Source organism: Synchiropus splendidus, chromosome 19 (assembly GCF_027744825.2).
Source record: "Synchiropus splendidus isolate RoL2022-P1 chromosome 19, RoL_Sspl_1.0, whole genome shotgun sequence".
NCBI classification, from domain to species: Eukaryota; Metazoa; Chordata; class Actinopteri; order Syngnathiformes; family Callionymidae; genus Synchiropus; species Synchiropus splendidus.
The window spans coordinates 16,612,679-16,634,561 of record NC_071352.1 but is presented as its reverse complement, the minus strand read 5'-3'; the positions used below and the strand labels follow the sequence as shown (position 1 = coordinate 16,634,561).

The 21,883-nt window shown below is 47.8% G+C and overlaps 3 protein-coding genes across 8 annotated transcripts; 1 reads left to right on the top strand and 2 right to left on the bottom strand.

The window, feature by feature from the left end:
- Window positions 1-300: 300 nt before the first annotated feature.
- On the bottom strand, window positions 301-9,697 carry limd2 (LIM domain containing 2). The gene is made up of 4 exons (XM_053851183.1): window positions 9,478-9,697; window positions 2,600-2,641; window positions 2,392-2,528; window positions 301-2,186 (listed from the first exon to the last, which is right to left on the bottom strand). Exons 1-4 carry the CDS (start codon window positions 9,478-9,480, stop codon window positions 2,033-2,035), a joined length of 336 nt encoding a protein of 111 aa, XP_053707158.1. The 5' UTR covers window positions 9,481-9,697; the 3' UTR covers window positions 301-2,032.
- A 443-nt stretch (window positions 9,698-10,140) lies between these two features.
- ddx42 (DEAD (Asp-Glu-Ala-Asp) box helicase 42) lies at window positions 10,141-16,653 on the bottom strand. 3 transcript variants are annotated; one of them, XM_053850979.1, is made up of 18 exons: window positions 16,508-16,653; window positions 15,668-15,886; window positions 15,444-15,594; window positions 15,301-15,356; window positions 14,907-14,943; window positions 13,912-14,064; window positions 13,688-13,792; window positions 13,511-13,630; window positions 13,264-13,440; window positions 12,599-12,727; window positions 12,424-12,523; window positions 12,314-12,361; window positions 12,145-12,242; window positions 11,794-12,070; window positions 11,501-11,727; window positions 11,324-11,434; window positions 11,124-11,231; window positions 10,142-11,051 (listed from the first exon to the last, which is right to left on the bottom strand). In XM_053850979.1, the coding sequence occupies exons 2-18, from the start codon at window positions 15,877-15,879 to the stop codon at window positions 10,485-10,487; spliced, it is 2,676 nt and encodes an 891-aa protein (XP_053706954.1). In that variant the 5' UTR covers window positions 15,880-15,886; window positions 16,508-16,653; the 3' UTR covers window positions 10,142-10,484. The 3 variants fall into 3 exon arrangements, with proteins under 3 accessions (XP_053706956.1, XP_053706954.1, XP_053706955.1); XM_053850980.1 differs by having other exon boundaries at window positions 16,493-16,576; XM_053850981.1 differs by lacking the exons at window positions 14,907-14,943; window positions 15,668-15,886; window positions 16,508-16,653 and having other exon boundaries at window positions 10,141-11,051; window positions 15,444-15,530.
- On the top strand, window positions 16,249-21,729 carry strada (STE20 related adaptor alpha). Of its 4 annotated transcripts, none has more exons than XM_053851078.1 (14): window positions 16,249-16,472; window positions 16,574-16,720; window positions 17,127-17,183; window positions 17,509-17,566; window positions 18,206-18,234; window positions 19,338-19,440; window positions 19,744-19,865; window positions 19,937-20,045; window positions 20,110-20,233; window positions 20,301-20,460; window positions 20,534-20,638; window positions 20,757-21,013; window positions 21,082-21,124; window positions 21,194-21,729. In XM_053851078.1, exons 3-14 carry the CDS (start codon window positions 17,172-17,174, stop codon window positions 21,347-21,349), a joined length of 1,278 nt encoding a protein of 425 aa, XP_053707053.1. In that variant the 5' UTR covers window positions 16,249-16,472; window positions 16,574-16,720; window positions 17,127-17,171; the 3' UTR covers window positions 21,350-21,729. The 4 variants fall into 4 exon arrangements, with proteins under 4 accessions (XP_053707053.1, XP_053707051.1, XP_053707054.1 ...); XM_053851076.1 differs by having other exon boundaries at window positions 16,252-16,472; window positions 20,301-20,472; XM_053851079.1 differs by lacking the exon at window positions 18,206-18,234 and having other exon boundaries at window positions 16,256-16,472; window positions 20,301-20,472.
- Window positions 21,730-21,883: the final 154 nt, after the last annotated feature.

The window sequence follows — 21,883 nt, the reverse complement described above, 5'->3', positions numbered from 1 at the left end:
AGTGACCATGTCAGTGCCCCTTTCCTTTCATCAATGATGTAAAACTAAATACTTAATACACAGCGTTTACGATGTTAAATGGTGTCAATTCGTCACTTATTGAATCAGTTGAAATGTAAAAATATGAAATCAACAAGTAAAGAGGCCGAGTTTAACATCAGTTAAACGAAATCTGCTCTAAATGACTGAGGGAATTTACATTGGAGTGAAATGATCTGACTTGGAGTGCAGTTTCTAAAAGCACCACTAGATGTCTCTGCATCCCCTATAAACACACACACACAACAAGGTAAAACCAAACACCAGCTTTAATGTTTTCTCCAAAAGCATGTAAAAAAAAAAAAAAAACCCGACAAAATTTCAAATCCACAAAATGATTGTGAAGACTGATGTCATGACCGAGCGCTCCAATTTAAAAATGGTCCAGGGACAGAAAGTCTCAGCGAGTCCTTGAGCTGTAAGGCCACCTCGTCCACAGGTCAAGTAAAAACACATTTAAAACAGTTCACACAAATGAAGGGAACATTTGAAAGCCTCACGGCGTGAAGTGTACCATCGCTGCTCAACAATAGACTCCTGTACCTTGGCGGAGGACGGGGACAGCATCTGGATACAACACTCATGATCTTGGAGCATTCAGGCGACAAACTTAGCATCGCACACACCACAGAATCAGCATCAACGTGCGGAGTGACACAGCTGCATGAGGGTCATTCCACGTTTATTACTTTAAAAAAAAAAGGCATGATCGATAAGGCTTTACTTTGAGAACTAAACAGTCCAAGACTCAGACCAGCGCGAAGTAAAAACTGAGTCTATGAAATGATGCAGGAGTGAAGTCCATTTTAAAAAAAGATAAAAAAAAAAGGCTTCAGATGGAATGTTTTCAAACACTGGGGTTCGCATGCAGCATGCATGGTGACGTGGAACAATTAGGTCCAGGCGTTTAAGTATATTTAGCCTCAAGGAGGGACGGAACGTCTTTCAGTTTCAAACAAGAAAGGAATGTTTCATGTCGACTAAAAATATCTTTAGAATGATAAATCTCCTTGTGCTTGCCAAGCAGGGAGCCGATGTTTTCCCATGCAGTTCTGTTTTTCATTTGAAAGCGACTGCTCTAATACTCACATGTCACTTGGTAAACATAGTCGGCGTGACCTTCGACAAACCGGATTTTTTTAGGACTCACTTCAAGCCATTTTAGTCCGTGAGACTGCAACATTTGTTTTCAAAGCGATGCTAATGAATCCACCAGCCATGAACGTATCATGATACCAGCAACATGGAAAGAGCCAGCGCGATAAATATCAGCTCACCATCTTTCCATTCACTGAAAATGGCTTCTGTCTTGATACAGACTTGTTGACATGAGGCAAGACAGACAAGCCTTCACCATGGCATGAAGCTTTTATAAAAGATAAGAAACGATTTTAACCAGATGAAACCTCAATCCCGCCAACATTTACAAGGACAAACGTCTTTGGTCCTAAAATAACGGTAGATGAGTGTGAATACTGATCTATTAGAATCAGAGTTTTAAGGGGCGGGGCTTTACTTTCTGGTGCTGCGCAGGACGACATATTCACAAATCACAAACCACGGCTATGTACAGGTCGGTTCTCAGCAACAGCTCAGAGGGGATGCACTCGGTGGTGCCCGCTCAAACCCAAGTGCTTCGACAGAAAAGGGGGTGACGCAGAGCTGGGAATAAAAACAGAGAGGAAGAGGGGGGAGATCCTGGAAATTGACCTGAGTACTGCTGTTGTAACGAAAGACGCACGGAGCCAGAATGACAGAATGACAGAACAAAACAAAACTCCCCACACCAGAGAAGGCTTTTGGTCACAATCAAGTACCAGCTCCACGCCAGGAGCCGGGGACCTAAAGGGGGCGGGGCCAGTCAGTGGTCAGCGTGGCCCAAGACTTGTACCTGTTCACATGGAAAGAAAAGCTAGTGAGTGATTCAAACAGTGTCCCGGGGGTGGTCGTGGAGGTGTGGAGGAGCGGGGGGGCGGGGCCAGCGAGGACGCCATTAAACCGTCTTGGTTTCCGTCTCCTTGGCGGTCCACAGCTCTTTGTGCTGCTTGCGTCCGAATCCCTCATCGTAGTTCCCTTTGCTCTTGAACAGCTGCTGGAAGTGCGGTTTGCAGTAGAACTCCCCCTGGAGAGCGGCGAAGGTACCCAGGCTGAAACAGAGCATTGAAATGAACAGGTTTTTTCAGATCAAAACAAAGTTCCATGCTCGTGAAAGAGTCCTCAGTTAACATATCGTGAATGCCAAGATGCAGATGTGTTAGCTAAGATTGAAGTGCAAGCAGCGCTGACTTGGCTGAAGCGTTTGAGGTGCCACTGTGTCACGTGTCAACGTAGCACCGCAGAGCCTCAACTCACCTCAGTTTGGCGTTGCAGTGCTTGCAGCAGAAACAAGTGGAGTGAAAGACCAGGTTGTTGGCCACCAATCTCTCCATGGGGTAGACCGTCTTCTCACATGACGAGCACAACTCTTTTTGGGTCTTGAAGCTGAAAGACTGGAGACCAAAGGTTGCAAGTTGAGAACCGACAGAGCGGTAAAACAAATGATCCGTCTGAAGGGACTTACCTTTGATCTCTGGACAGGTTTCTCCTCAGAGTTTCTGGTGTCCTGGAAGACAATAAACGTGGTCAGGATGCAGGGAACTGACCAGGAACCCACGACGGTGACCATGGTTACATGACAGCCCAGTGTTCCAAATAAACCGCAATTGGAAAGCGGCGCTATCCTGGACTGACCATCACGTAGATGAGGTCAACATTCTAGTTGGCCATATTAAAGACTATAGTTCAACTGTCTGTTCTGAGACACAACTAGCCACCACTAAAAGCACTCCTTCCATTTACTGTCTCTGGGGGATGTGCCATATGGACAAAAAAAAGTTATCATGATAAATGCTTTCCATATGTTGGACACTACAGTCTCTCTTGAAACTGTTTTATGGTGGAAGTTATTAGTGGAGTTTGTCTCCAACATCATGGTTTGTTGACGTCTCAATAGAACAGTGAACTCAGTGCAGAGATGAGCAACTCAATGTTTCAGGTCTCTGGTAGAAGCCGCTGGTGTTTATTTAGGGGTTCGATGGAGCCGTCTGTCTGCTGTATCTCATGTCTCTGAACAGTTGACTTGAACTATGGAGCAGTCTGGACACAGTTCCTAGATGCTACTGAAGAAACATTAGAAACCATCAGGTGAAGAAATGATCATGGAGTCAGAGTCTATTCTCCAGATCATGATCCAAACTGTTAGTCCTTCTAGTGTGATGAAAAAGCTTGTCACAATTCGCTCTCCTAAAATGCTTGTTTTCCATGACCTCATTGAAGATGTCACTCAGACTTTGAGGCTTTAGAATTTGTTGATGGTCCCTAACTGATGGCGGCTCCTAGCATTAGCGCTGCCTGTGAGAGTGTGTGAGAATGGCCCATCCCTACTGTCCACCACAACCCAATGGTGACCCCAGAGTCCATCATTCCCCCTCCCATCTGCCTGGCCGGGAACTCCAGTATCAGTCTGAGGGCCAGTTTCCGTCGTCCACTTCCTCCCACTCACGCTTCCAAAACAGATAAAAGCAACCACGAAAGACAGCAAGGACATAAAAAGTGCTTTTATCAATCACTTGATCCGTTTCCAGGCTTGTGTTATTAACTTCCCTCCCTGCGCTAGCTCCATCTGTCTCGGTGGAGATCAGGTGCCTTCTGTCTGCTCATGTGAATCCAGCGCTCAAAATAGCCTTCAACATTCCACCACTTTTCTCTGAGAAAACACTGGCAGCCGGTTCCTCGAGCTGCATGTCACATTTCAAAATGTCACATACAGCCGTGATCCAGGTTGTTTTTTCCCCGGCTTTCTGACCTCAGCTGATGTAGGTGTGAGTGCTGCTGTGTAATTACTGACATGTTTGAAAGTCCTCTGCGTGCTGACGAGATCGGAGGCCGCAGGGTGAGGATCAGGGGACGTCCTGGAGCAGGACAAACAGGTCCAACCACCACACACAGGTAAGACATGAGTCCACCGTGCACTTGTGAGATGCAGCGAGAGGAGGTCGCCACAGCAGCAGCAACAGCAGCAGCAACAGCAGCAGCACAGCCCGCGAGCGTCAGTCAAGTGCTGCTCTTCTGTTTGCAGGTCTGTTTGTTCTGGGACTTGCAGTTCCTTGACAATGTGTATCCTCATGTGTGGTTCGAGTGTATCTTTAGGAAGACCAGGATAACGTTGGCACACACAAGCCCTATCAGCAACAGAACTGAGTCAAAACTACAGTTGGAGGTTGATCCATGTCCTTGTGAGTACTGAAACCACACCTCCAGTTCTTGAAGCTCGAAGGACACTAGTCTCAATTTCACTTGATAAAAAAAAAAATGACCACAGTAAGGTAGAAGTCTTGATTTATTTTGACAGTATTGCGATTGAACGAAATTATTTATTAAAAAATCTGATTCAATCCACATGCAATGACTGACAAACCCATTCATGGATGAGGAGCACCTCCACCCCCAGAACTACGACACACACAGCTTCTATTTCTTTCCATGTCTAGACCAGGTTCTGCTTTCATATGGAGTCCAAAGGATCGCTCCAGCGGGGAGACAGTCGATGGACAGCAAAATGGATCCAGTAAATCTTCTAAATTCAACACTGTGTGCAGACTTGGAATCATATTTGACGCTCAAGAGCTACCACGGCGTTGGAGCCGGGCGCACTGATGATCTCACTTGACACCACGAGGCACATTATCAAACAAAGAGCAAACGTGTGAGACATGGGACAGACAGTCCAGACAATCTTGGGTCATCAGATGGTGCCGTCACTGCTGAAAGTGGAGGAGTGGGTTGCCAGGTTTTCAAACCATGGTCCTGTGGAGATCGCTTCAGACCCGCAGCTCACTTTTCTCTTTGAAATTGCAGCCTTTACGATTAGAAAATCTCATCCCACTACATTGCAATGTCGATTATAATCACAAAAAATAAATAAATGAATGTGGAGTCAATGAGCACTGCGTCCTAGAACCTGCGCTGATTGGCTAAACAGTATAGGGGAAGGATTTGAGCTGGTGGATGCCAACAGTGGCATGGTTGTTAGCGGTGACCGCCTCCTGCACACTTGACCACTTTGGAAACATGTTTGGACACCAATACAACATGTTCCTCTACGACTCAAGCCAGAGAACCATCTGCTGCAGTCTCCTACACACTTGATCTTAAGACACTGCTCACAACAACACTCATCTTCTCGTATAACTTTGGCATTTAACTACTCTATTCTTTTGCATGCAAACCTACTGAGTGGCTACCACAACACAGTACAGTCCAGCTCCATGTGACTGATCATTCACTCAATAAGAGCAGACCAAAGCTATTTTTGACAGGAGAGTCTGAACCCGCCACTGAGTGGGATGTAAACAACAGTGTGATGGAGACGACTGGCCTGAGCTGTCATCAACGGTAGGTAGCTCACAGGCTTTCCCCCTCTTCCTCTGATCACTCTCTCACAGGACAGTGACCGAGTTTGACTGACAAACAAGTGGGCTCACACCAAGCGGGACTTATTTGACCTTATATGTACATGTGCAGGAGAGCGATTGCAGCAGGAAGTTGTGAAGACATGAGCGGCTTCCTCCCATCTTCGCAATTTGGTGGCAAGACAGTCATGACGCCGCGTTTACATGGCCTCTGGACTGTGAGGGAAAAGACAGTCGGCATGAAAGACAACAAGCTGTTTGATTTCAATATAAATAAACTGCAGTGCTGCATGACTCAACGACTCCAGCATGAAAGAGTGTGTGTGTGTGTGTGTGTGTGTGTGTGTGTGTGTGTGTGTGTGTGTGTGTGTGTGTGTGTGTGTGTGTGTGTGTGTGTGTGTGTGTGTGAGAGAGAGAGCAGAGAGACGGGTGAGGAGATGCTGATGGCGTTTATAGACTTTTGTAAACATCACAATGAAATAACGTCTCACAGACTCCCAAAACGCCATGAGCAAACTAAGTGTTTAAATGTTCTTCTCAGGCAGACCATGATATACCTGCTGACACGACCACATCACAGGCTAAAGCTAAAACACAGACCGGATTCGTGGATCCACGCACATCTCTTTGCAAACGCAGTTAGCCTTATGGAAGAGTTCCCCTCCAACACCACCTGACTCAGCAGCCTCCCTGGCACACTCAAGTTCTTCACCACCAAGCAGCAGTGTGTTCAGCAGCTCCCCAGTTGGGAGGCCTTCAGGATACAAGCTTGACAGTGTTTGAATAGGAATGTGTCGTAATTATATGAGCTCTTGCGTGACTGACAGCTACATGAGAGCAGCTCTGGACCACAGTCGACATAAAGAGACAAAACCCAAGTAGTAGAGTCTGCTGTGTTGAACCGACGACAGCTGTTTTCAAGTCCAAAGGAGGATGTTTGATCATCCCATATATCTCCGCCACAACGGCTCTTCTGCATTTCAGCTTCCTGAAGCAAGAAGAGAACAGAGCACTTTCCTGCAGACACTCGAGGCATCTTGTTTCTTTCCCTTTAGTCAGCTGATTGTCTAGTGGTCAGCTTCCCGTCTGCGGCGGCGGACAGCCCCTGGAGCTCAATTAATCGGAACATGTGAAAGTGTGTGTAAAGGGCTACTCAAGTGCTCATGTGCCTTTCTGAAGTTCGCTTCAGCATCCATACCTAGATGACTACGACCATCGACAAGGACTACAACACTCAACAATCTGCACGTAGTTCAAAGTTAAACAACCAAGTTTTCCGTTTTCACCCCCACATTCTTTTGTCACTTTTCTTTACCCCTCTTCCTCAATAGAAGGCAAGTAAGAGTTCACCATCAGCGCTCACCACTTCCCGACACCTCGTCATTTTTTGGTGTCGCCTCGCATGCCGATGTTTTTACTTCACGCAAAGTTGAATTAACTCATACTTGAAATGTACACATTAGCTACAAAGCGCTACACAGCTAGCACCCAGTCCTCTTGACAAAAACATCCACGGCCAAAACATTTGGGTAGATGCAGCGATGGCAGCGGAATCATAAGCACCAGCTTTTCTCAGCTTTTGTGACCAACTTGTGCAAACCTTTACTGAAACAGAGGCTCTGCAAAAATACAAGATCAAAGGACGGGCTGATTGATGAGATTTATCAGGGACACCAAGCTGCTCGTAACCTCAATCAAGATCTCAACCCAGGTCTGCTGAGATTCTCAGCCGTTTTGCAGCCGCTGCCTTGTTTAGAGTCGCCTTCGGATTTCAAGGGGCACGGACACTGATGGCTTGCGAAAGCATGTAACAGGGAGCTTGTGTCGACTTGTAGAAGCGCAAGGCATATTTTTACTTCCAATGGCTCCATCCTTTCATCGAGACCGCAATAAAAAGTCGGCTCTAAAAGCTAGCATAGCCTGGGGGTGTGAGAGGATCAGATGCTATCACGGACCGGAGCAGAAGGAACGTTTAGCTTAGGAACACAGCTCCAGGACAGGAATTCAGGAGAACATGTCCAGTCTAAAACAGAAGATGCACACGCCGTTGGGCACATCTGCAACAGATGATATTTTTCCAAAAACAATCCGCTAGCAGACGGCGGTGCCGGGACTACAGTGACTCTGATACACTCAATTGAATCTCACTGACAGAAAATACTTTTGACTGTGGGATAGTCACTAGCCTGAAGTGCGTGGTGGTGTTTCATTCATGCAACAGCTACCGGGAGAGAGACCTAGAGCCCAAGTTTCAGGGATCCTGTTGCACTCAACAACAACAATAACATGTCTCAAACAAACAATTGTGGCATTCATTTTCATTTAATCTGACAATAAAAAATGTTCAAACACTTCCTGGTTCAAACACCACACTTCATCTTGCCTTAATTCTCTTCAAACCGACATTAGCACTCACGCAAGCCAGCTCAAACAAAAGGTTGGCCTGCGACTGGGCCAGCTCCACAAACAGACTGACATGAGGGCAGATAATGAAGTGGGCTCCTCGTCTCTATTCATCTGCTGCGGTAAATGGAGGGCAATTAAGTTCAGGACTGGTACGTTGGACAAAAGGCCAAAAGACTGGATCCAGCGCAGGTCTCGCTGCTTCCCTGCAGCCATGTGCCTTGGACCTGCTGGCGACCCATTTTTAAAGTCCACATCTCGCAGCAGGCAGGACACCCCGCCCCTGACATATGGCGCTCCTGACGACAATCTGATTTTACTGCTATTGAAGACAATAGTTGGTCTGAAACACGAACATATGCTCCAACCAAAACAGATATTATTAGCATCTCCTGCTGCAACTTGCAACGTCTATATTTACTTTCAGTCTGGGCGACAGACTTCTAATCCTGGTTTGCTGTGCCAGCCCAGCCTGGTGTCGATCTGGGCCCACGTGGAGAGAAACTGGTGTGACAGTGGCAGGAAATGAAAATGATGGTGTCCTTAAGCTTCAGCACCATATGCCGGGGATCTAATGACAGACTGGCAGTGGCTGGCTGACCCGGATGGAGGAAACTGTGTTTGGGCAGCAGGTTGTGAACAAACAATGGTGAGGGTTTGTCAACAAGAAATGGGCTCAAACAAGTGGCACTAATGTGCATGTAAACCAAATCACCTGAAGGTTCTAGAGGGACGAGTCAGAGTTCAGAACCCGTGTTGAGACGGAAGGGAGATCAATGAAGATGAGGCCAGCTTCCAGATTAACCCACAGAGGAGGCACTGAACATGTGTTTCAACAAAGCTTTAGTGCATCTTCAGGCTTTCGGCTTACAGAGGTTTGATTTGGCTTCCGCAACTCTGGTCCTCATAGGTACAGCAAGTTAACGTGTTGCTCAACAACACACCTGCAAAACCATGTGAAACTCCAGGCCTTGGGGGGGAAATGTGACAGGTTAGCCTTTCTTTTGCACATTAAAATAAATGGTTTATCCATTTAAAAGGTCTTCTTTGAGCCATGTTTTGTCAGTTCACCCATGTTGATGATGAGCCAAAAACAAGAAATGTGTCAAATCAAACTGTTTGTCTCTTTGTTGGCAGCCGACAACGAGACAAACATCTGTAGTCGTAAACAAGCACCCGAAACATACGACCGCGAATGGTTTCAGAATTGACTTGAGTGTATATTTAAAGCACAGGCGTATGCACTTCCTACAATGAGATTTACGCTGTGTTTTACCAACTGCACACAATTCACCTCGCAGCTTTAATTAGCATTCGAGCTAACCCACTGAAGCACAGTTCCACAAGAGCCGCTCTGTTAGCACGTCGACCGACACGACGGCGGCATTTCAAGCGGCCATTTAAATAACGTTTACACAGACAGACGCCTCTTTGTCGGGGTCGCAGCCTCGCGTTGGCTGGCAGGTTTCGGGGTTGGAATCAGCGTGAACGACAAGACACCATCACCTTCACCCACAAAAAGCAGCACCGAGCGGCAGGAGGGAGGGAGGGAGGGGGAGGCGGCGGACCCCGGAGCGGCGCTCACCATCTGGGCTTCTTGGAGCAGCGGTGGCTGTTGATTTGCTCGCGAACCGGTGGTGGACGGCGGTCTCGGGTCAGATGAACAGTCGGCAGTAGTAGGAGGATGCTGGTCCCGGCGCCGGTCGGTGCTCTATGACTCGCTGCTGACTCGGTTTACAGACCGTTCTCTCTCCGGCAGGATGTGGACTGTGATTGGCTGGCCGCTTTTAACGAGGCGTTCACTGCGAGTCGGAAAACTGCTTTATGTCCCAAATTTATGTCCCTTTAGCGCTTTTTAACAAAAAACAAAACGTTCTTAGTGACTTAACAATGCGTCCTTCTGTTTGTTCAGCATGATGCGCAGTTTTTGCTTTAATACCTTTATGAAGTGATATTTAGAGTGGCCTTATGAGGAAAGCTTTGTTTGCTTAGGTAACGTTCCACTTTACAAATCCGAGCCACGAACATTGACCCTGAAGCAACCAATCATTAAACAAAGGCAGCGCTCCTGGTGATTAACATTTTGACCGACATTTTTAGTCAGTGTTTTAATCGATAACGGCTCTTAAATTAAACAATCGAATGGATAACTGGCGAAAAAGATACCATTGGAATTAAATAATGTAATGTATGTAGAAATGTATCAATGGATTATTATCAGCCCCTTTTTTATAATAAAATACAGAGATGAAGCAAACATGATGTCAAAGATTTTAATCCAAACACAGCTTTCACTGACAGAACTCTCTTCCACACACACTTCATCCTGCAACCTCAGTGGAGAAATAAAAGTGAACAAAAGCGCAGACTAGCTCACAAACACGACGCACCGCTTGCAGAGTCAACGCGTTAAACACTTGGCAATGATAGAAAAAGTTAGAAGCAGAAAACAACGAACGGAAAACTTCACAGCTCTGATGTTCCGACTTGTGATGCTTCATGTACAGTTGTGTCTTCAGGTTTGGCCTCTCTAGCGCCCCCTGTCTTCTCACCATGAGCTCAGACATGATGCCTCAGATATGTATTTTGCTTCTAGTTGTCCCACCTGCTCTTTCTACGCTTCGGCGGTTCGGGGACAGCAAAACTATCGTCGCTTCTGTCGCCCCTCCCCTCACCACTCCTGTCCTCCCTCTCACTCCTCCTGTCCTCTCTGTCCCGCCTACTTCCGTCTCCGTTGCGACTGTCTCCGTGACGGCTGTGGCGATCTCGGTCACTGTGGCGATCTCTGTCACGCTCTCTGTCTCCATGGCGGTCCCGGTCACCGTGGCGGCCCTCACCACTGTGGCGCTCACTCCTGTCCCGATGGTGACTTTCTCCATGTCGGTCCCGGGCGCTGTCTCTGGGTGAGGGAGGGGCCGGAGGGGCGGGCGGTGCGAAGGTGTTCGCCGTGCCGGCTGCACTGGCCGGAACCGAGCTCAGAGAGCCGGCACTGGTGAAGCCGGGCATGCTGAAGGTGGCGCTCCGTTCAGAGCTGCTGTGCGATTCTGTGGGGACGGAGCTGAGGCTGCCAGCGCTGGTCCAGCCCGAGGTGCTGCTGGACTTGGTGCTGAGCTTGGGTGGGCCACTGGACGCTGCAACAAAGTGACTCTTGTACTGGGCCTGGAGGACGAGACACCAGGTCAACACAGAGAAGACCTTTACGAAGCAAGCGTTTCCTGAACCCGCCGGTACCTGGAACGCCTGTCTCATGGCAGAGATGCGGTCTCCCATCGCTCCCGACGCTGGTTTGCTGAACCCTTCAAAGCTGCTTGTTGAGGACAAGATGCTGCTGCCGCTTCCCTAAAACAGACGTGTTTTGGTACCAGATCAGTTGTTCACAGCTCAGTCCAGTGACTGGCGACGCTTGAACACAGAACTCTCCAGTGACTCACAGTGCTGTCAGATCCCAAACCCGGCCTCTCCTTGTACCCCAGTCCTCCTCCACCGATATTCAGCTTCTTTCCTTTACCTCCTTTGAATCTGGACTTTCTGAACCAGGGATTCTAGAAACCAAACACTCATGAACAGAAGAACAAAACACCTTTGTCACTGATCATCTCCTCACAGACCTGCATGGCCAGGTCCATCAGTTCTTTGGAGACAGCTTGGTTGGCTCCCTCCAGGTTCCTCACGAGGTCACCGGCGAATGATGTGTCCTTGCTGGTCAGCAGAGTGTAAGCCACACCCTTTTCTCCAGCACGACCGGTTCGGCCGATCCTGTGGGTGTGCGTGTCGATGTCTCGCGCCACATCATAGTTGACCACGGTGCGGATGGACGGGATGTCCAGACCTCGGGCTGCAGAGGAGCAGAGCGTCAGGAGGAAAGGAGGAAACAGCTTGAATCTGCAGGTGCGGTTCTGACCGGCGACATCGGTGGCCACCAGGACGGGCAGGTTCTTCTTCTTGAAGTCACTGATGACCTTGTTCCTCTCACTCTGGTCCATGTCTCCGTGAAGCAGACCCAGACTGTAGCCCTCCTGGGTCAGGTTGGTGGCCAGCTCCTCAGAGTTGGCCTTCTTGGTGACAAAGATGAGCACCGAGCCGGACGAGGTGAACTCCACCAGCCGCCGGGTCAGCCAGGTCCATTTTTCCGTGCCACTGGGCAGCATCTCCACCACCTGGGTCACGTCCTCGTTGGCCTGCAGGGAAATCAGACACCTGGTCAAACATCTCAGCTAACGCAGGGGTCAAAGTAGCAGACCGCGGCACGGACCTCTCCGATGTCTCCCTGCACCACTCGAATAGGATCAACCAGAATATCTCGGGCCAGTCGCTCGATTTTCTTACGAAACGTGGCACTAAACAGAAGAGCTGAGGAGCAGAGAGCCCAAATTAACGCTGACTCATCAGGAACAGACAGTGCTAAATCAGTGCAGACTCACTCTGTCTGTCGGGCCGCACGTGACTGGCGATGGAGCGGACCTGGTACTCTGCAGGAAGAGAAAGTTAGAGCTCTGGTTTCTAACATGATGGAGCGTGACGTTGTACGCACCGAATCCCATATCAAACATGCGGTCGGCCTCGTCGAACACCAGGTAGGTGACTCTCTGCAGGGACGTGGCCTTCTTCTTGACATGGTCGATCAGCCGACCCTGTCCACACACACACACAGGCAGATCAGAGGAACTGCGCTACAGATGCGCCACTACTCGGGCGTGAACGCTCACCGGCGTGCACACGACGATCTCGGCTCCCTCCTGCAGAGCTTTAGCCTGCTCCCACATGCTGCCACCTCCGTAGACAGCCACGGAACGCAGCGAATAGGCTTTTCCAAAACGCTTGCACTCAGCGTGGATCTGCAACACAAGCGGCAGCAATCAGAAACCTGATGGACTGTGACTCAAAGTGTGATGCAGAATGATACTAACTACCAACAGAAAGTACTCCCTTTGGCCTGTGGGTGCTGCTGCATTTTTGCTCGCACATCAACATCCATTTTTGTCCCTCATGCTTCACTCGATGACAGGCGGATGCATATTTATAACATCAGAATTCCTCAGGTGCACGTGTGTGCAGGTCAGGGTGACCTCACCACGCTAAAGGAAAATGTATTTTAATGCTGGCAAAGTAACTTCAGTGGAGCTTGTAACCTGGAGAGCTGACTCATCATCAGTCAGAGGGGAGCCAGCACTGATCACCAGGACTCAGACACAACAGACCTCGTGAGTGACCTCCCACCAGAGGCACAGTTCCAGCATCACGTCAGCTGAGCTCTTAAGTGGTTTGGTGTCAACACGAGCCGGATTAGCTCGGCGCAGGTATTTAAACCCAGAGGCTCAGTCGGCCAAATCTACTTTCCGTCTGGTCGGGTAGCAAACGTTCTAAAACCTACCTGCTGACAGAGCTCTCTGGTGGGGCACACGATGACTGCGATGGGCCCCTCTCCCGGCTGCAGCTCCTTCTGGTCCATGATGTGGACCAACATGGGCCAGATGAATGCTGCCGTCTTGCCGCTGCCGGTTTTGGCGATTCCGATCATGTCTCGTCCGGAGAGCGCAATGGGGACGCCCTAAACCAGGACAGGCCTTTCAGCACCGGCGGTCCAACAGCCGATGGAGCATGTGCAGACTCTGGCGTACCTGGCACTGGATGGGGGTGGGCTGCGTGTACTCAGACTTGCGGATCTGGTGCATCAGCTGCTCGTCGAAGTTGAAGTGGGCAAAGCTGGTGCTGGGTTTCGGGGGCGCGGCGCCAGACACCTGTCAACATTAACCTGATTATCAAACTACCAATGTCGAAGAGAAGTCTGAACGTACCCTCAGGTTCAGCTTGTTCCTCAGCTCCAGAACCTGAGCACCAACCAGGCTGCTGAGCTCCTCGTGCTCATTGTAGAAGTTTTTCTCGAACGGAGGATAATCGATCTACGAGACAGATGAGGTGGATACATCTTACACACAGGAGAAATTAGCCACAAATAAACAAGGCGCTTCTATCCACTCCACTCAGATATTCACAGCTGATCCTGAAAATATACAAGTACCTCGGAGTGGTCGATGGGAGGGAGGGGCATGATGATTTTCTTGGTGGTGGAGGGAATGGGGTTCCCGTCACTGTCATATTCAACGTTCTCATCCTCCTCCTCCTGGCTCAGGCCCGCCGTGGGATTCTCAGCCATGTAGCGAAAGTAGGCTTCCTGCAGAGAGCACAAGGGGTCATGTGACCAGGAGAACTAGGCTGCAGAGCAGAACCAGGTTCTATTCCAGAGAGCTCATCCACACTGCTGCAGTTTCATCATGACTGTGTTCAACTGTCTCTGGGTTTATTTTGAAGAGGACTGAGGTCATCTGGAGGTCAAACACTTGACTTCTCCAGCCTGTATCAGATCAATGTCAAACTGGAAAAACAACAAACCATCCAAGTGATATGGGGCAAATCCACTAAGTGAAAAGCCTTTCTGCTTCATAAAAAGAATAAAAAAACACCTTCTTATAAAGCATTCTCTCACACTCCCTTCACCAATGTTTAGGAGTTTCAATAAAAGGATAAAAGGCATCTTCCTCTAGAACCCGAGTGATACTTGTCATTTTAGGGCATCAAACAAATCCACAAGTTTACACAAACACAGCACAGCAAAACCATATAACAACAATAAACCAACCAGTAGGGGGCGCTTGCATAAACTAAAGCAGTAAGGCCCCAACTATATCTAGAACTAAAGCTGCACAAATGGGGACTTGAAATCTTTTCGTAAATAAAACAAAAGCAACTATTTCCAAAAATAAATTGCTCTTCACATTTCATAAATGCATGTATGAAACCTCATCTGTGTGGATGATGTGAATAGCTAACCAAATCAACTCCAACAAAACATGCTCTTCCAGTCCCTACACATGATTACAATGCTGCTACATGTGGAGCAAACATGGACAGAGGGGGGAAGAGGGTGGGAGAGTAGGTGGGAGGGGGAATGCTTTGTTCTGCAGACCGCACTGATCAGCGATGTGGAAAATGAAAAACCTTGGAGGGCTCACTCACTTGTTCATCTTCCTCTTCAATGTCATCTCGGATACCCCTGAAATGTAAAGCGGAGAAAAAAAAACTTCCCTGCGACTCGTTCATACACCCAAGTCAGCCCTCACCCCTCAAGAGTTACAGCTAGCTGCTGGCATCAGTAAAGTCGAGCTAAAATACCAAACATCGGGTGAAATCCAATGTTTTTAACAGTAGTGTAATGGTGGAAATCTGTATTTCTGTGTTTGACTCCCTCATACATTCTAACCCATAACGTCACACAGCGGAATAATACATTGTTTTGGTTTCAGCTCGACTTTAACGCTTAAGTTATGACAAAACGGTGGCCATTTTACTTGAAGTTGGTAACAAGTTAAAAATAATAAATCTACTTGAATAAACAGAGATGGGGTCTTACTTGGCACAATTTTTCTCTATCTCCTCAAGTTTCCGCATGTCTTTGGCTGCTTGATTCTGAAACAAGAACAGATATGGTTTGATAGCGTTCACAGAACATTTCAGGCTGCAATAAAAAGCCAAGAGAAATGCTTGGTGTCGTACTTCCACTTCTGCCATGAAGGCGTCCAGCGGGTCGTCCTCGCTGTCCGAGTCTCCACCAGACTTCATCTGCTGCCGTGTGGGAGAGTTTGCAGCTGGGATGTACGGTAGATCCACGTTACTGCCAGCCTCCTCTTCGTCATCCTCAAAATATCTGATGGAGGGGACAAAACAAAGATGTAAAGCTCTGATTCCACAAGCCAATAGGCGTTGCAGCAGAAACTCACGAATTTTCTTCATCAAAATTTGCTCTTTTGGTGCCGATTTTGTAAAATGATGGCAATTGTTGGCCTTTCCCGTAACCGCTGCTGGATCCGGCTGGCACAAACGATGTGTGCGATTTGTTGGGTAGTTGAGGTTCCTCTTTTTTTCCTCCAAGAGCAAACCCTCCAAAGCCAAACCCTCTTTTAACACCCGGTCCACCTTTGTTCCAATTCATTGCTGCACTGTGGCGACACAAATCCAACAAGATTGCACAAATGAAAACCAATATTTACATCAGCTACTGAAAATAACATGCAACATGTTTTCAATATTCAAGTCTTTGCGAGATATGAGGGAATATAAAGTGCAAGCAGACAGTACGAAACATATGACTATCAAACAAAGAAGGATGTTAATGAAAACAGTAAATTGATCGACATATATGTAGTCAGAAGCCTAAGCGGAATGATTTTCCGCTCAGTGAAATCAAACTGTTGACGGTGACTAAGCACAAGTCGTTTCACGTTTCAAGTTGTAAATATTTAGCAACGCCTGCAACGGGTGACTGACGCGAATAACGTGTGTGGGATAAACACAGGCCAAAGAAAATTGACGTGAAGTATAAGGGACGTGTCAGAATGTGTAAACGTACTGAAATAACGGCGTTACAAAATGTAACGGACATTATAGGTTTTACGACGGAGAACGTCATTAGCATTAGTTAGCTTGGGAGGCCTCGCGGGATGTGGGTGTGTGCGCAGACGTGCAGAGAAGAAGGCAAAGCTGCATCTCTTAACGAATACGAGGTCAACAAATTGTTTCAAACACGTAAGTCATGAGCTACCTACAGATAATTCCTTTACCTGGTCAGTCCAGACGCCGATAGCTGCTGTTTATTGCAAGACGCTTATGGCATCTACGTCATCTAGGCGACGCTCAGTATGACGCAATCCATATGCGACACGACGCTGTATCAACCGAGCTGTCAACAAACTGAGGGACGATGACTCACTGAAAAGACAAATGTACAACGAGGCGAAGATATTTCCAGATTATTCTTGACTTAAAAGAAACGGGTAAGCTGTGATTGTTTCTTAAATTCATGTGGTGCATGTTTATGAAGGTAACTAAAGGCGTGGCAGCGGGTGAGCTAATGGTCTGAGCGTGCACCTTTTCCTTCGTGACAACAAGAGCGAGCACTCAGCAGGGTTATAGTTTCACCAGGATGCATCATTGTCTTTTGTTATCGCAGCCATTTCACGAGTGGTGAGAATAATTATGCAAAGCAGAAGGTGGAAATTCCATAGAATGGATTTTAATGTGACCTCGACCGCACACAGTGGGTATTTTTCAATTAAAAACAACGTCGTTCAAATAAATGCAAAAAAGTACATTTGACGTTGGTTTGAAATTAGTAGTGCAACCTTTTAGTGAGGTGAAATAGTCAATATTCGTCTCATATGTAACGGTCTGTTTCCACAGATATATTCAGACGGTGTTTTGTATGAAACTTCATCTCAAGGATCCATGTCTTTTCTTGTAAGTGTTTCAGTGCAAACTTGACTTTGTCGGCCCATCTGTCTATCACCCGATGGTGTGGCTCATAATGAGTGGTTTCGTTCGGCGTGAATGTTCTCAGCCTCTGTCATTTTCCATTTGTTTATCCCAGTTCATACCGCCCGCCTTTCCTTCACTGTTCTTCCCACTTTATGGCATCAACAAACATCATCAATCATCCTGCTTGAACTACCACGACAAAATTAAGAATCAGAATCATAAAGGAGACACTACTGTCAATGTTCAGTTGTTCTGTATTTGGCGCTAACGGAAGTATTCTCTCTCACTTTTTAATGCCAATCATTAGCGCTGGGTGTCAGAGAAACTGAGCGTGGAGAGTCTTCGAGATTTGGACTTATTTGGAGGTGAGTAATCATTGATGCAGCGAACACCATTGATTTACCTTTTTATTTTTAAACTGGACCATGAGTTTGATTTACTCCAAATGTTTAAGTCATTCTGTAATGTCCCAGCTTTGGATCAAACAGGTTTTGACATCAAGTGGTTTGACTGTTGCTGGAGAGTTTTGTCTGAATTGTGGTGCTGCCATTTTGCAACAAGAGACTGAAGTGGAATTTTTTTTCCACTGCAAATCAAAGTACTTGTGGTACTACGTGGATCCTTGCCTCTGTGCCCTCTTTAAAAATATTCAGGTGACCATTCGCCATCAAGCCTGGAAATCTTTCAAAAATTGCTGCAACATCATTTTCATCTTGTGGGTGAATCTCCATTTGCTTTACCTCATCGTCACCTGCCATGTTGATGTTAGCAGTGTGATACTATTGTTTTCCCTTTTGTATTCTTATCAGATACAGTGTAAAATGAAAGGTGTGTGCGGGTGTCCTTTATTTTGAAAGACAAGGTCTGTGATTTAGAAGGCAGTGAGTATTGGACGGACGAGCAATAGGCCACTTGGTTGGAGGTGTCCTGGTTTTCGTTGAAGCTCACTTGTGGCCGGCTGCGTTCTGTGTGATGATGTGACTGACGTGGTCTCTCTGCTCCAGAACCAGCTCAGGGACTCTCTCCCAGGAAAGTAAGTTCAGTCGCTGCACTCCCATCCCACCTTTTGTCGATGTGCAACCATGCATGTGTGTGCTGTTTGTATCACACACACCTCCAGGCTGTGCACATTTGTGTATGCATGAGCGTCCACACACGCTTTGCTGCGAAAGCCTTGCCACTCAAATCTGTTGGAGTCACCGGGACGTTGCTCAGAGGCCATTTTTTGAAATTGCTGGAGCACAAGGTGGATTTTGGAGTCCCTCATCCGGGTCCTTTATTTTTGGACCACTGTTGATCTTGTGCAAACTGGATGTTGAGAGTGCGGGTCACTCTGATGGTGGCCAACATCTGTCACTGCAGGTCAGTGTCTTCTTCTGCTGCCTGCGTGACCCGTCACTGAAGTAGTGTTTGCAGGAGACAAAACATTTTTATTTGAATTTCTTCTGTGTTTTACCTAAAATAAGGAGGTTGTTTGAATATGTTTGAAATTAAATGACCTAATATTTGGAGAAAACACTGTCATGTAATATCATATTTGTTGTTTAGAATGGTAGAAACCTACTAATTATTGGTCCTTTTATGTCACTAGTTCTTAACTATTGCAATTATGTTTTTGTGTGAAACTATATTATGCACTTTGAATCAAAGCAATCAATGTTTCATGTCAAAAATGACAGCTGTAATAAAAATAAAATGATATGGACAGGTGGAAAGAAACAGTGCAGTCGAATGGGAGCAATACTGTTGAGATGGTTATAAATGAATTTTTAAAATGCGATTTTTCTCTCATACTGGAACCCAATGTTCTGTCACCAAGTCAGGATCTTGTCTATTGGCTTCTTTCATGGTCACAAATGATGAGAACGAAGGCTTCCGTGGCTCATGTGTCGCACAGTTTCCTCACAGTTCTGCGTTGTGCTGGACATCTAAAGCGGGTCAGTGTTAGAATTGCTTCAGCATGGCGGGCTTTGCTGAAGTGTTCGCTTGTTTTCAATAACTCTGGGATGAACCGCTTCACATCACTTGTTTTGATTTCCAAAATGAAATCTGTGACGCTAACGTTTCGCCTCCTGGATCAGAGCTCAATTACACATCTCAACCTTTGCTCCCCTTCTCTGCCTCTTGCTGCTTCAGGCCCATGAGGAGAGTCGGGAGAGTCTGACCTCTCTCCCTCGCTCAGACACCATGAGCAGCTTCCCCCCTGACAGCGCTGCCTATGAGCTGCTCACCGTCATTGGTAGGTACAAAGCTCTTTGGTAGGTAATGGCTCTTCTTAATCTCACCGCCTCTCTCCACATGTTCTGATCTTCTGGGTTCATTACATTTTCTCCAAATGTCTCCTCCTGTCCCTCTGATAAAGCTTCATGACACTCTTCTTCACCTCCCTTCATCCCTTCCCACCTCTCAAAATGATTGAGCCTAAATACTTTCACAACATGTACCTTCCTTCCATCGTCTATCTCATTCCTCACCTACTTCAAATCACCATATCATCAGCGAACGACGAATATTTTGTATTTTGAAAGCGGCTGTGTTTCAGGTCGCGGTCTGGATGGGTTGATGACGGTGAACTTGGCTCAGTACATTCTGACTGGGGAACATGTGGCCATCAGATGCATCGACCTGGAGTCCTGCACCAACGACATGGTCACCTACCTCCAGGTCTGGATCTACAAGTCACCTTTGTTTGTTGGTTACAGTGGCACTTAATCCGACTCTCCTCCCGCTGCCAGGCTGAACTCCAAGTGTCCAAGCTGTTCCACCACCACAGCATTTTACCCTATAAAACTGTCTTCATTGCCAAAAACGAACTGTGGGTCATCACCCCCTTCATGGCTTATGGTGAGAGAGATGCGGCTGACATGAGAGGAGGGCAGCGGTCAGTGTGAGTTTCTGTCTCCTCCAGGGTCGGCCAGAGATCTCATCTGCTCTCACTTCCCTGACGGCATGAGCGAGCTGACCATCGCCTACATCCTGCTGGGCATGCTCCGGGCGCTGGAGTACATCCACCACATGGGATACGTGCACAGGTAGTACATGCTGACGCAGGCAGAGATGAGGCCAGTCACTGAGCGCCGCGTGTTCCCTCCCGTGCAGGAGTGTGAAGGCCAGCCACGTGCTGATCTCTGCCGACGGTCAGGTCTGCATGTCCGGCCTCCGCAGCATCTTCAGCCTGATCCGACACGGTCAGAGAGCCAAAGTGGTCCACGACTTCCCCCAGTACGCCGTCAAGGTTTTGCCCTGGCTGAGTCCGGAGGTGCTGCAGCAGGTGCCGACTCCACTCCACCGTCACCTCAGCAGGAGTGAAAGTCAATGTTGTTTCCCTTCAGAACCTGCAGGGCTACGACTCTCGCTCGGACATCTACAGTCTGGGCATCACCGCCTGTGAACTGGCCAATGGACACGTTCCTTTCAAAGACATGCCGGCCACTCAGGTGAGCCAACACCGGATGACTCTTGTTTTCAATGCATTCACGAGGTTTCAAATTGGATGCAATAGAAACTGAATAAGGAAAATCCATGAAGTGATCATCCTGAAACCTGGCTTCACAGATGCTTCTGGAGAAACTGAATGGCACGGTTCCATGCCTTCTGGACACCACCACCATCCCTCCGGAGGAGTTGTCCTTGAAGCCGTCTCGCTCTGCTGCAGACTCTGGAATCTGTGAGGGCTCCGGAGCCGGAGGGGCCCGGCCCTCCAACGGGGAGGCGTCGTCGTCGTCGTCAGCCGCTCACCCTTACAATCGGACCTTCTCCTCTCATTTCCACGCTTTTGTAGAGCTCTGTCTGCAGAGAGACCCGGAGAAGAGGTTCGCGTCCTGACACCACGATGGGTGACACTTTAAAGGTACTTTAACCTCTTCTTTGTGACCTGCAGACCCTCGGCCACCACCCTGATAGGTCACCCCTTCTTCAAGCAGGTGGGACTCTATTTCACTACCGGCGAGTCGTAAAACCTTCAATTGTAACTGATGTTTTTTGCCCCTCAGATAAAATGGCGTCCGTCGGAGGCCCTGCCGGAGCTTCTGAGTCCCGTGTCTCCGATGACCAACTTCAGGAAGTCACGGTCGCAGGACTCTGCCTCCGGCCTTGCAAGTCTGGAGTCCGGTCTTAGTCATCTGGATGTGGACGACTGGGACTTCTGACAGCGAGGGGCGGGACTGTGTGGACGTTCTTGTGCAGCCGTCATCAGAGATTGAGGTGAAACAGCCAGCAGCCATCTTGCCTCCTGTTGGATCCGTGGCCTCTTGGAGAAGTGGAACTCAAGAATCGACAGTGAAAGTCGGCATTTTTTCAAATGCTTTCCATCTCTACGTTTAAGAAACAGAGAGGTTGCCGACCTCACTGCACCAAACCTGGCTCCTGTCAGAGCAGCATGCCGACACCGCTCCTGCTCGTTGCCTGTCGCTTCATGCTTCACTTTTGTCGCACGGCGGTTCCATCTACCTTAACGTTACTCTTGTTGTTACATCGCAGCTGCTTTGTCTGCATGATAGTTGAAAATATTTCTGTTGGATTTGAATAAATAAAGCAAATAAATCAATGTTTTTGTCAGCAATTGGGGTGGAGACCAGCATCACCTCGAAGTTGCTCTGGCACGTGAATGTCTCGGTGACCCTAAGGGCTGCTGAGGTGCCCGAGGATGGTGAAAACTTTGTATATCGTGACGGCCTTTCCAC

What these genes read in the sequence shown, in the direction of transcription:
- limd2 (XM_053851183.1), bottom strand. An exon ending in AACCTGTCCAGAGATCAAAG is followed by an intron (nt 2,529 to 2,599) that starts GTAAGTCCCTTC and finishes TTTGGTCTCCAG; the next exon opens with TCTTTCAGCTTCAAGACCCA. An exon ending in CACTGCAACGCCAAACTGAG is followed by an intron (nt 2,187 to 2,391) that starts GTGAGTTGAGGC and finishes GCTCTGTTTCAG; the next exon opens with CCTGGGTACCTTCGCCGCTC.
- ddx42 (XM_053850979.1), bottom strand. Translation starts at nt 15,879, where the DNA reads ATGAATTGGAACAAAGGTGGACCGGGTGTTAAAAGAGGGTTTGGCTTT. An exon ending in AATTTTGATGAAGAAAATTC is followed by an intron (nt 15,595 to 15,667) that starts GTGAGTTTCTGC and finishes CCCCTCCATCAG; the next exon opens with ATATTTTGAGGATGACGAAG. An exon ending in CCACCCCCATCCAGTGCCAG is followed by an intron (nt 13,441 to 13,510) that starts GTACGCCAGAGT and finishes GTCCTGGTTTAG; the next exon opens with GGCGTCCCCATTGCGCTCTC.
- strada (XM_053851076.1), top strand. An exon ending in AGGGACTCTCTCCCAGGAAA is followed by an intron (nt 18,235 to 19,337) that starts GTAAGTTCAGTC and finishes TTGCTGCTTCAG; the next exon opens with GCCCATGAGGAGAGTCGGGA. An exon ending in GTCCGGAGGTGCTGCAGCAG is followed by an intron (nt 20,473 to 20,533) that starts GTGCCGACTCCA and finishes GTTTCCCTTCAG; the next exon opens with AACCTGCAGGGCTACGACTC.